Raw genomic sequence first — 12,643 nt, 5'->3', positions numbered from 1 at the left:
GAATTGAGTGAGATATGGGATGATTTGGTGAGGGAGGTTTAAAAGAGTTTGGTGTTTGTGAAAGAAATGATGGGAAACGAGAGAGAGGGACTCGGGGTAGGTAGTTTTATTGTTAAACCGGGTCGTGTCACCGGTTTTAGGGTTAGAAACCATACCTGAGCGGGTTAGACCCAACAACGCGGGTAGAAGAAACAGCCGAGACCCGCGTGATGCACCCCGCGTGAATATGTCTCCGATTGTGTTCGTCGTGCGAGCGGGTAGAGGAACCCGCGTGGGCTCGACCCGCGTTGAACCATCGACGAAGCGACGCGGGTTGACTAACCCGCGTGGGTCATCCCGCGTGAGAACGTCGTCTCCGACCAAATTCGTATGAGCGGGTAAAGGACCCCGCACCACTTATCCCGCGTTTTTTTAAAAATTTTTTTTAATTTTTTTTTATTTTTTTAGTGAAGTATGTACAAGGATAAACATGAGAATTCCTCCCAAGTGAGCTTGTTTTAAGTCTCTAGCTTGACTTTGCTTTCCTTTGGCTAGGCGGTAACGGGGTCGAAGAGTGAAACCGAGATTCCTTTCTCCTCATTTGTGGTTCCCATGTAGAGCTTAACTTTTTGTCCATTGACTGTGAAGTCTCCACCATTCCTGTCCCATAACACAATTGCCCCATATGGCCTAACTTCCGTGATATTGAAAGGACCGGACCATCTTGACTTGAGCTTCCCGGGAAATAACTTCAGTCTAGAGTTGTAGAGAAGCACTTAATCTCCAGCACTGAATTCTCTCTTCAAAATCTTCTTGTCATGAAAAGCTTTGGTTTTCTCCTTGTAAATCCTTGAGTTCTCAAAAGCATCAAGTCTAATCTCATCAAGCTCGTTGAGTTGGAGAAGTCTCTTCTCTTTGGCACTCTTGATGTAGAAATTTAGCAACTTAACAGCCCACAATGCCTTGTACTCAAGCTCAACTGGTAGATGACAAGCCTTTCCATACACAAGGTTGAAAGGTGTGGTTCCCAAAGGAGTCTTGTAAACAGTCCTATAAGTCCAAAGTGCATCATCTAGCTTGATAGACCAATCTTTCCTTGTAGTTCCCACAGTTTTCTCCAAAATAGACTTGATTTCTCTGTTGGAGATCTCAACTTGACCACTTGTCTGAGGATGGTAGGGAGTTGCGACCTTATGCTTCACACCATTCTTCTTGAGAAGACATTCAAACAGCTTGTTGATGAAATGAGAGCCTCCATCACTGATGACAACTCTTGGAACTCCAAACCTTGGAAAGATGGTACCTTTGAACATCTTGATCACCACTCTAGAATCATTGGTGGGACTTGCTACAGCTTCCACCCACTTGGAGACATAATCAACAACTATAAGGATGTATTTGTTGCCAAAAGATGGTGGGAATGGTCCCATGAAATCAATACCCCACACATCAAACACCTACACTTCTAGAATTGGGTTTTGAGGCATCTCATTCCTTTTGGTGATGTTCCCTCTCCTTTGTCATGAATCGCATCTAGAGACAAAGTCTTGAGTGTCCTTGAACATATGAGGCCACCAAAACCCAGCTTGTAACACGTTCGAAACAGTCTTGAAAGTAGCGAAATGGCCTCCATAGGATGATCCATGATAGTGTGTAAGGATCCCTTCAACTTCTTCTTCAGCTACTACTCTTCTATAGAGTTGATCTCTACAAAGGATGTAGAGGTAAGGCTCATCCCAATAGTATCTCTTCACATCTTTGTAGAACTTCTTTTTGGCATATCCTTCAAGACCCATTGGCTCTCTTCCACAAGCTAAGTAGTTCACCAAATCAGCATAACTAGGACCTTTCTCTTCATTTGCCTTCACCTCTTCAAGCTTCTTTCCAGTGTCACAAACTGCTACCACTGCTCTAATTGCCATGATTTGTTCTTCTAGAAGCCTTTCATCAATGGGGATCCCACACTCAATCTTCAGTCTAGACAAGTGATCAGCTACACCATTCTCAACTCATGGCTTGTCTTTGATCTCAAGGTCAAACTCTTGTAGCAGCAAGATCCACCTCAACAGCCTTGGCTTAGCATCCTTCTTGGCCATGAGGTGTCTCAATGCAGCATGATCAGTGTAGACTATGACTTTTGACCCAACCAAATAGCTTCTGAACTTCTCAAAGGCATAGACAATGGCTAGCAGCTCCTTCTCAGTTGTAGCATACTTCATTTGGGCTTCATCAAGAGTTTTACTCGTATAGTAGATCACATGAGTCTTCTTGTCCTTCTTTTGGCCAAGAACAGCTCCTACAGCATAGTCACTAGCATCACACATGATCTCAAAGGGGAGATCCCAATCTGGTGGCTGCACAATGGGGGCACTAACCAGCTTGTCCTTCAACTTCTTGAATGCTTCTAGACATTCCCAATCAAAGTTGAATACAGCTTCCTTGCATATAAGCTTAGTCATTGGCCTAGCTATCATGGAGAAGTCTTTGATGAATCTTCTATAGAATCCAGCATGACCAAGGAAGCTTCTAATGTCTTTCACTGTCTTTGGTGGAGCTAGCCCAACCATCACTTCAATCTTAGCCTTGTCCACCTCAATCCCTTTCTCTGAAATCTTGTGTCCAAGCACAATCCCTTCTTTAACTATGAAGTAACACTTTTCCCAGTTCAGCACAAGGTTGGTGTCTTCACTTCGCTTTAAGACCCTGCTAAGATTGGACAAACAAGCAGAAAACGAAGATCCGTAGACAGAGAAGTCATTCATGAACACCTCCACAACATCCTCTATAAGACTAGAGAAAATAGACATCATGCACCTTTGGAAGGTGGCTGGAGCATTACATAGCCCAAATGGCATCCTTCGATAAGCAAAGGTACCATAAGGGCATGTGAATGTTGTTTTCTCTTGATCATTTGGATGTATGGGTATTTGGAAGAACCCTGAATACCCATCAAGAAAACAGTAATAGGGATGATTTGCAAGTCTCTCAAGAATTTGATCAATGAAAGGCAATGGAAAATGATCCTTTCTAGATGTTGAGTTTAATCTTCTATAATCTATGCACATCCTATGTCCTGTTATTGTTCTTATTGGAATTAGTTCATTCTTATCATTTTTAACCACAGTTATTCCACCCTTCTTTGGGACAACATGCACATGAGACACCCATTTGCTATCCAAAATATGATAGATTACTCCTGCATCTAGGAGTTTTAGAATCTCCTTCTTAACAACATCTTTCAAGTTGGGGTTCAACCTTATTTGATGTTCTATAGAAGTCATAGATTCATCCTCAAGATGTATCCTATGCATGCATAAAGAAGGTGATAACCCTTTAATATCATCTAGTGAGTAGCCTATTGCCTTTCTATACTTTTTAAGTTCATTCAAAAGTTTAGACAATTCATTTTCATTCAGTTCACTACTCACTATGACAGGGTAAGTCTCATTAGGGCCAAGAAAAGCATACCTTACACCTTGGGGAAGAGGTTTAAGCTCCACTTTAGGTGCATTGAGTTCACTCCAGTCCTCTTGATGACTGTCTTCTTGTTGAGTAGCGGAGGCAGCATGTTGAATCTCATTTGTAAGCTCGTCATTCTGATCCTCACCACCAATCCCTTTGTGAGAATCCAACATCTTCACATAGGCATCACTTTCCTTGTTCTCAATCACTTGGACCTCTCTTTCAATTGTTAAAGCATGCTGTAGAGGGTCTTCAAGTGCCAACTCCTCTAGAAGCTCATCAGGTAGAGCATCCATTTCATCTATGTAGAAATCTTGGTTCTGGATGGTTGGCCTCTTCATCACTTCATTGATGTCAAATTGGAGGATGTTGCCTTTTCCAAGATGAAGAACAATCTTTCCTTTTCTAACATTCACAATAGCTCCAGCTGTGGCTAAGAATGGTCTTCCAAGGATCAAAGGGTCTTTGGCTTCCTCACCCATCTCCAACACAACAAAATCAGTAGGGATCTCAAAGTTACCAACCATCACGGGAAGGTCTTCTAGGATACCAACAGGAATCTTCACTGATCTATCAGCCAACACCAAAGAGAGTCTACATTTCTTGTATTGAGTAAATCCAAGCTTCTTTGCAATAGACAAAGGCATCAAGCTGACACTAGCTCCAAGATCGCATAGACACCGCTCAAACACCATGGGTCCTAGAGCACAAGGTAAGGTGAAACATCCTGGATCCTCTAGCTTTCTTGGAACATCTAACCTCTGGATAATGGCGCTGCACTCGTGTGTTAAGATCATCATACCTTCCATCTCTTTCTTCTTTGCAGCCACAACATCTTTCAAGAATTTGCTGTACTGAGGGACCAACATAAAAGCATCAATGATGCGAATTGTGACCTGAACTTCACTCATTTGTTTCTCAAAGAGTGCCTTGTACTTCTCCAATAGCTGTATTTTGAATCTTCCAGGGAATGACAGCTTTGGCTCATAAGGAGGAGGAACAAAAGAGGATTCCTTTGTTGGAGTAGCAATTTCACCATGTTTCACTGTCCTCTTCTCTTCTCCAACATTTCCTTTACTCTTAGCTTCAACAATCTTTTCCAGAATCTCTTCATCAACCTTCTCATCTACAATCACCACTTCATCATCAATGTTGATGGCCACCTCCCCACCTTGTTTTTCACCATCCTTGGTGAGAACTCTTGGAGGCAACTCTCTACCACTCCGTAGGGTGATTGCCTTCATTGTTTCCTTGGGGTTTTGCTCTGGCTTTCCAGGTAATGACCCTTGTTGGCGACTTGGCTGAGAGTTCATAGAAGCAAACTGGTTCTCCAACTTTCGGATCTTGTTGTTGAGCTCATTGTAGCTTCCATCGATCTTGGAGTGAATTTTCTTGAACTCATAGCCCATTGTTTTCTCATTCTTTGACTGAAAATCCAAGAGTTTCTTGAACATGGCATCCACACTTGTATCTAAAGCTGGAGCTTGTGAAGAACTTCCTTGAGCTTGAGTAGACTGATTGCTGTGATTGCTGAAACCAGGAGGGATGTTTTGCCTAGGCTGATAGCTCCCTTGCTGAGTGTTTTGCTTTGGCTGGTATCCTCCTTGCTGGTTGTTGGAGTAAGACCTTTGCTGGTAGTTGTTGTACTGAAAGTTAGGTTCCATCCTGTACCAAGTGCCATTGTTGTTGATGAAGCATATCTCTTCTTGGCCTTCCAAACCATCAACCTCATTGACCTTAGGAAGAACCTCTTGACTAGGACCACCCACAAAGTTCATCTGCTCCTGTTTAGCTTGGTTGGAAAGAAGCAAATCCATCTTCTCTTGCAAGGACTTGATTTCTTTCTTTGTCTGCTGATCATCACTTCTGTTGACCCTATCATGCTCCTCACTGTAGACTGAGTCACTCTTGGCCATATTCTCTACCAGTTCCTCTGCCTCTTCCTCAGTTCTTACCAAGAAGAAACCATTGCTGGCAGTATCAAGCCTGTTTATGTACTGTGGTAGAGCTCCTCTATAGAAGGTGCTAAGCAAACTCTCCTTGCTGAAACCATGATGAGGGCATTGAGAACAGTAGCCCTTGAACCTCTCCCATGCTTCACTGAAGCTCTCTAGACCTTTCTGTTGAAACCCAGATATTTCATTCCTGATCTTAGCTGTTCTTGAAGTAGAGAAGAATTTGTCTAAGAAAGCTCTCTTACACTCTTCCCAAGTAGTGACAGTGTCACTTGGGAGAGTCTTCTCCCACTGATGTGCCTTGTCTCCCAAAGAGAAAGGGAACAACTTCAACTTGAAAGTATCTTCAGAAACACCATTTATCTTGGACAAGCCACAATATTTATCAAACTTGTACAAGTGATCAAAAGGGTCTTCAGCAGCAAGGCCATGATACTTGTTGTTCTCTATGGTGTTGAGCAGCCCTGACTTGATCTCAAAGTTGTTGTTCTCCACTGGTGGTGCTCTGATTCCCAACCTATGACCTTTAATGTGAGGTTGATCATAGGCTCCAATGGCACGAGCTTGGCGCGGTGGATGTTGTGGCTGGCGCTGTGGTCTATGGTGATCATCTCTTGGATCAATGCCCCCTAGGGCATCACCATCTTGAGGCAGATTCTCCATATCAAACCCCAACCTTTGCAAGTGAGCCTGTTGCTCTACTTCTCTTCTCTGTCTTGCAATCTCCCTCTCAAGTGCTCTAATGTATTCCACTCTTGGAACTAGGTTTGTTGCACCTCTGCTTCTTGTGATCATACACCTGAAATGCAAAGAGAAGAAGAAAGAGAAGCAATAACAAAATTAAACAAAAATTGACTTAGTCTCAAGCAAGTGACTAAATCCCAATGTCACAATCAACTTAAAATTTGGCAACGGCGCCAATTTGATGTTAAGAGTTTTCGAGACTCTTAATCAAATGTTATAGTATAAAGGATGTCAAACCAGTTCTAAGTGATTCTAAAGCAAAGGGAATGCAAGACCATGCTTAATCTAAATGCTATCAATTGGCAAGATGATTTTGAACTAGTATACTACTAAAATGCAATAAAGAACAAAACTTTTCTTTCTTACGAGATGGGATAATTCATGGGCTAAGGGAATTGACCTTGGGTGATCAAGTTTCAATCTAAAGGTAGTATCTTTCAATCAATCTATCAACCTTAGACCTAGACACAATCCTAAACAAACTCTATCTCTAGATGAATGCTCATTCACTAAGATAACTCATGCATCAAATTTCTTTGGTTGAATATTATCTAAGCAATCATTAATTTCAAGTCCATTAGCCATCTTAACACCTTTAACATCAAATCTCTTTGGTAAAGAATGTTAAAAGCTTAGTAGAGTTGGTTCATGCATTTCATCGAACACCTTTCGGGTGTGAAATGCCTAAAGCTCAACTTTAGAGAGGCCAACTCTAAAACTGTATTAAAGCACTTTACTAGCAAGGAACAAGATGAATCTGTGCTACAACACCTTAGATCTAGCATAATCACTTTTAGTCTTCCTAACCCATGAATCCAAATATGACTACTCACTAATCTTCATGATAAACCCAAGAATCAATGATGATTTGGTGTTAATCATATTTGTGATCAAATTAACTAAGCAATCCCCAGAAGATAATGATCAAGATTATGTCTTTTACCTAAAGGTTCTTTTTTGATTAGATAGAAAACAAGATGCCCCCAACCTTGGGATTACAAGAGTATTTATATGTCTTTGGAAAACCTATTGGTTTCCATTAAAAAGTCTAAAAAGCCCTTTAAAAACATTAAAATTCGACTAAGGATAAATCTCGACTCGGGTAGAGACGATCGGATCCAACCCGCGTCACTCTCCCCGCGTTGGACCGTCGTTACGCCTGCGGATCATGCGAGCGGGTACAGCATCCCGCTCGTCCCCGCGTGATCCATGGACGGTTTCTCTTCGACAACGCGGGTAAGGGAACCCGCGTCGCTCCACCCCGTGTCGCGGTGTCGTCTCGCTTCTCCAACTTCGTGCGAGCGGGTACAGCATCCCGCGTCGCTCAATCCGCATCGGAGCTCTCTGTTGCTTCATGTCAACGCGGGTTAGTGAACCCGCGTGGTACAACCCGCATTGCAATCATCTATACTCGACCAAACTTCATTCTTCATCTCTTTTCGAACCACAATGCTTCTAAACACCTCCAGTCACTCTATGAGATACTCCATTACCTGATTAAGACATATGAATGCAATATGGATTCTAAAGATGCTAAATTCCTAATCTATATGATCAATATGTGAAAATTGGAGATTTAAAACAATGCAAATATGCAAGATATCATTTACTAAGTATATGCGCCTTACCATTACAAGTCCAAAATTAAACGCTATGGTAAATGTTAAATATCTCAAATTTTAATCAAAAATACTTTAAGTTAACCTTTAACCAGGCTTGATACAAAAAAAAAAAATCAATTCTCTCCTCTTTCACATTACGAGAAATCGAACGACCAGCTTCTCTGTCTTTTGACGAATTCTCCTCCTCCTTTCGATGTCACGCTCGCCGTCCCACTACCACCACCACCACACCACGTTTCGATCCTCTCTCTCTTTGTTGTTGGGTTTCGAATCTTACCTCATCTCGATCTGTCGAATATCATTCTCAGCCAAAAAGACTTCTCCTTTATATCCACACAGGAGTTACCAGCTTATATAGATATGTTCGTGTTGTTCTTGGAGTTTGGCTATTTTCAGGGAATTGTAGAGGACCCAGAGAGAAAGGTCTCTTGTGTATGGGCTCAAGGTCTCCTTGGAGATCTTGAGATTGTAATTGGTTCCGATAAACAATAATATAGTACTTGGTTGCTTATCAATTGGTGCGGTGAGCCGTTTGATCGCTGAGACGGTGACGGTGAGCTCGATCTGACGCAATGGTGAAGACGGATCGTAACAATGAGTTCTGAGAAGTTTCCGGTCTTCAATGGCGTGGCTGATGAATTGCGGCCATGGATTTCATCAATTGAGGTTGGAACGATAAAACGTGACGGTGAGACGTTTGGAGCTTTGTGAAGAACTTCAATGAAGGTTTCAAGAGACATTTCAACATAATCGATACAGTCCGGAGCATCTACGATGGGATTCATAGAGATTCCTGTGTTTTCTGGTGATGATTTGAGACCATGGATTAATTGGATGGATAATCGATTTGCGGCGGAAGACTTCACGGATGATCAGAAGATGGCATTGGCTTACGCTGTCATCAGAGGAGAAGATGAGTCTTGGTACAACAATCGAGTATCGCGGCGTCCTTTTCAAAATTGGAAAGACCTCAAGGATGCGATGTTGCTGCGGTATGGAAACCATGACGATCCATAGCAAATTGTTTTTTGCTTGGAGTTGGAAAGAAAGTGGAAAGAAACAGAGATGATGAGGCAATCACCATCGTTTGTGGTAATTGATTCGATTCCAGAGGCTGATGCGACTAACATAGAAGAAACAGATTCATGTTTGGTGACTGATTGTGATCATGACGACGATGATAACGATCATGATGATTCTGGTTTCGTGCAAGAAGCTCTACACTATGAAGAAATGATTCTGGCAGAGGAGGAGGAGGAGGTAGAATCGAAGCCAGAGGACAGAGGACAGAGGACACACGCAGAGAGGACAGAGGACAGAACAAGATGAGTTTAGCTCCTAAGTCTTGGATGTTTAAATTCAAAGGGCACCTAGAGATGGGTTTACCTCCTAAGTCTTGGATGTTTAAATTCAGTGCGTGAGTCTGATGTACCGAGATGGTTTGAACCTTTCGAGGGAGACGTTTCTGGTTCTTGAAAACACTGGTCAGATATTTCAACTTGGAGCCACGAAGAGGCAAAATGAACTTCAGGACCTGAGAAAATCGAACCAAGCTCACTTATCAAAGTTCTTATGTAGACAGTGGATGAGATTTCAATACGCATTTTTATGTATTGACTTTGTGTGTTTTAAATTTTTAATAGAAAACTATATCACATCCAGATTATATTTATTAATGATTTTCTTGTGTTTTATTAGAGTGGGTTATATTTATTTTTGATTTTAAAAGCAATAATTAATAAATAAAATTTGAGTAAGCTCAAAATTTTTAATATCTCATCATAAAATCTAAAGATAACATAAAAAATAAAATGATAAAAAGAAAATCCAACACTAATAATATATTAGAAAAACAAAAAGAACATTTCTTACCTAAGTTCTAAACCCTAATCATGCCCTAAACCCTAACTACATATCTCAAACCCTATATCTTAAATTCCATTTTATACATAAATCTTCAACTTTAAACATTTTAATCCAAACACTCAGATTATATATCATACAGAAATATTCAACTTTAAACATTATAATACAAACCCTACATATAACCCTAGCCCTACTTATAACTCCAAACCCTATATCATATTCCAAACTCTATATAAAAAGTATTAAATCATAACGTTTTAAATTTATAACACTTATTTATACTAAATTATAAAATTATACAAACTATAAAATCTAAATAAAATCAGTATATTCATAATATAACTTCAATCCCTAAACTCCAAACTACATACCTCATATTAACCTATATCACATAAGACATTAAATCTCTATTTTTAATCAATCACACAATTTGAAAATTTAAATACAAAATACAGATTAAAAGTTTTAAATTATGATATCAAATTATTTAAAGTTTAAGTAGATTAACAATTATTATAAATAAAAAAGAACATAATTTGTACTGTTTTTTCTGAGCCATTGATTGGTTTTTAAATCAAAGGTCCAAAATCAATCTCCTATCTATCTTCACCTTTGTTTTCTATTGGTTTGGCGTGGATCACCATCTGCACCATTAGATCATACTGAATCAACGCTTGAGATTTGTTTCTTTTTTTTTCCAATTATTTTCTGAGAACAGATCTCGTGTTTGTGTGTGTGTGTGTGTGTGTGTGTGAGAGTGAGAGAGAGAGAGAGAGAGAGAGAGAGAGAGGCGATTGGGTAAAGCTGTGCTCGACGCCCTAGCAAACCTCGGCCTCCTTCTCTTCCTCTTCCTCGTCGGCCTCGAGATTGATCTGAAATCTCTCCGCCGCACCAGCCAAAAAGTGATTTCCATCGCAACCGCCAGAATGCTCCTCTCTTTCGCGATGGGCGTCGTCACCTCTTCGTTTTCCCGGAAGTTTCTTCACCGGAATCTGTACCTTCACCAGCGCATACCATGGTGGACGGGATGTCTCGAAGCCAATCGGAGTGGGCCTTCCAGAGGCTTCTCAAGGAGATGTCCGGTTCCAAGAAGGCCGCTCCTGTTGCTGCCAAGGCTGCAAGCAGTTCAGATTCGTCCGAGGAAGAATCTGATGAGGTTAGTTTCTGTTCTTTAGAGATCATTAAACAGCTTTTGATGACAAGGAAGCATTTGATTCATTTACCACGTGGTTGATTGTTTGATTTGCAGGAAAGTGAAGATGAAAAACCTGCACCAAAGGCAAAACAAGATACCAAGAGTGCTAAAAAGGATAGTAGTAGCGATGAATCCGGTTCTGATGAATCAGAGAGTGAAGATGAGGAAGAAACCCCAAAGAAAAAGGTTTGCAATGCATCCTGCCTATTATTTGATTGCATATTGCTTTTACTTGTTGTTTGCTGATGGAAAGTTACTCCCTTTTATGAAAACAGAGCTCTGATGTCGAAATGGTGGATGTTGAGATGAAACAGGTAAAGAGTATTCCCTTCTCTTAACACTGTAGTTGCTGTAATCTCTTTCTGTATCTTGCTTAGAATTTTAGTTTTTGTTTCATGGTCTTTCAGCCAAAAAAGGTACAACAACGTTTTCGTTGCTCGCCACATCTCAAGCAGTGGAGATGATGGAGATGATGTGCAGCTAACGTGTTGATAGAGTGACAAGCTGCACAAGGTTCTTGAGTTTGTGAGCACAGTTCATGATCTGTGTGAAGATGAGGTTAATTCAGAGGATGAATATGAAGAAAACACTGATCAGTGGACATGAGAGATTTGTGTTGTTGGTGTTATGATCATGGGGAAATTTGTGTTGTTGGTGTTTGTTGAACTTGATACGTTTGGAAGGAAGTAGATTTGTAAGCTTTTCATGTTTAATGTAAAATTTGCAATTTCATTTTTGTTTTTCTAAATTAAATTGTATTTATAAAATTAAATGGAATCAAAAAAGCTACAATTAAAAAATCCAAATCAGTAAAATGGATGACAAAATGCTATTACTAAAAATCAGATTGATGAGTTTTAATAACATTTATATCACATTATTATAACTATTAATAATTGCATAGATAATAACGCTATCGTTGTTTACTTATTAACTATAGCATACAACATATCCACTATCAAAAAGGTCGGACCTACGATAACGGGCGCTGTCAGAGCGTTTTAAAGAACACTATTAAAACGAGCTAATAGCGTTTAACACCAGCTATTAATACCCACATTTCCTGTATTGAGCATTAAAATTTAAAATAATTTTATAAAATTAGCCAAAGAAAACAAATGCTAAAATTAGAAATAAGCAACATAAAAGAAATTAAAATCATAGATAATTGTGGTTTAATATTCTGGTAAATTGCCTCCAGATCCACCAAGATTGTTAAAGTATTGTCCAAATGAATTAGATAAAGGAGTAGATTCTTGTTCATGTTGTTGACCACGTTTTTTTTTGTAAAATTTGTGTTCGCTCCTCTTGAAAATATGCACAAACTTCTGGCTATTGCATTGAATTCAAGTCATAAAATAAATATTTATTTTCTTCCTCCAGCTCATTCAAAGCATAATTCTTCTTTTGAATCTCCAAGTGGTATTCTTGTTGTGCTCTTATCTTTTTTAGTTGTTCCAAAATTATGTATTTCCTTCTTTTAAGGTATTGATAACTGATGTTGTTTGATCACCAAGTTATAGATTATTCAACGATTATTTTTTGGAGACGCCGGTGTACAATGATGTTAGTTTCGTAGGAGATATCGTATGTCGCGTCCTCTTTTCCTTCGTATAATCGAAGCCGTTGAAAGTCATGACAACTACTTCACACAAAAAGGGATGCAGCGGGCATGGTTGGATTATCGTCTTTGCAAAAAATAACGGCCGCATTTCGGATGTTAACATATGGTCTTCCTGTTCGTTTGGTCGATTTACAAAAATCAAAGATAATGAAACGCATGTTGCACTTCGAAATTCGTTAATTGATCATTTTGAAAG

At 39.9% G+C, this 12,643-nt stretch overlaps 1 protein-coding gene and 1 non-coding gene across 2 annotated transcripts; both read left to right on the top strand.

Moving 5' to 3' along the window:
• The first annotated feature begins 5,487 nt into the window (after positions 1-5,487).
• On the top strand, positions 5,488-5,594 carry LOC125586515. Its single transcript, XR_007323047.1, has one exon. It is a non-coding gene; the product is annotated as a small nucleolar RNA R71 (small nucleolar RNA).
• Positions 5,595-10,381: 4,787 nt separating this feature from the next.
• On the top strand, positions 10,382-11,623 carry LOC125585215 (nucleolin 1-like). The gene is made up of 4 exons (XM_048753880.1): positions 10,382-10,784; positions 10,878-11,009; positions 11,099-11,137; positions 11,231-11,623. Exons 1-4 carry the CDS (start codon positions 10,644-10,646, stop codon positions 11,285-11,287), a joined length of 369 nt encoding a protein of 122 aa, XP_048609837.1. The 5' UTR covers positions 10,382-10,643; the 3' UTR covers positions 11,288-11,623.
• The last annotated feature ends 1,020 nt before the right edge of the window (positions 11,624-12,643 follow it).

This window comes from Brassica napus, chromosome C4 (genome assembly GCF_020379485.1).
Source record: "Brassica napus cultivar Da-Ae chromosome C4, Da-Ae, whole genome shotgun sequence".
Classification (NCBI taxonomy): domain Eukaryota; kingdom Viridiplantae; phylum Streptophyta; class Magnoliopsida; order Brassicales; family Brassicaceae; genus Brassica; species Brassica napus.
Note: the sequence above shows the minus strand (reverse complement) of the source record. Positions and strands in the feature narration are given on the sequence as shown.

Bases quoted from the DNA above. Each gene is read 5' to 3' on its own strand.
- LOC125585215 (XM_048753880.1), top strand. From the start codon at position 10,644: ATGGTGGACGGGATGTCTCGAAGCCAATCGGAGTGGGCCTTCCAGAGG. The intron at 11,010-11,098 runs GTTTGCAATGCA...TTATGAAAACAG, and splicing joins AAGAAACCCCAAAGAAAAAG to AGCTCTGATGTCGAAATGGT. The intron at 11,138-11,230 runs GTAAAGAGTATT...ATGGTCTTTCAG, and splicing joins TGGATGTTGAGATGAAACAG to CCAAAAAAGGTACAACAACG.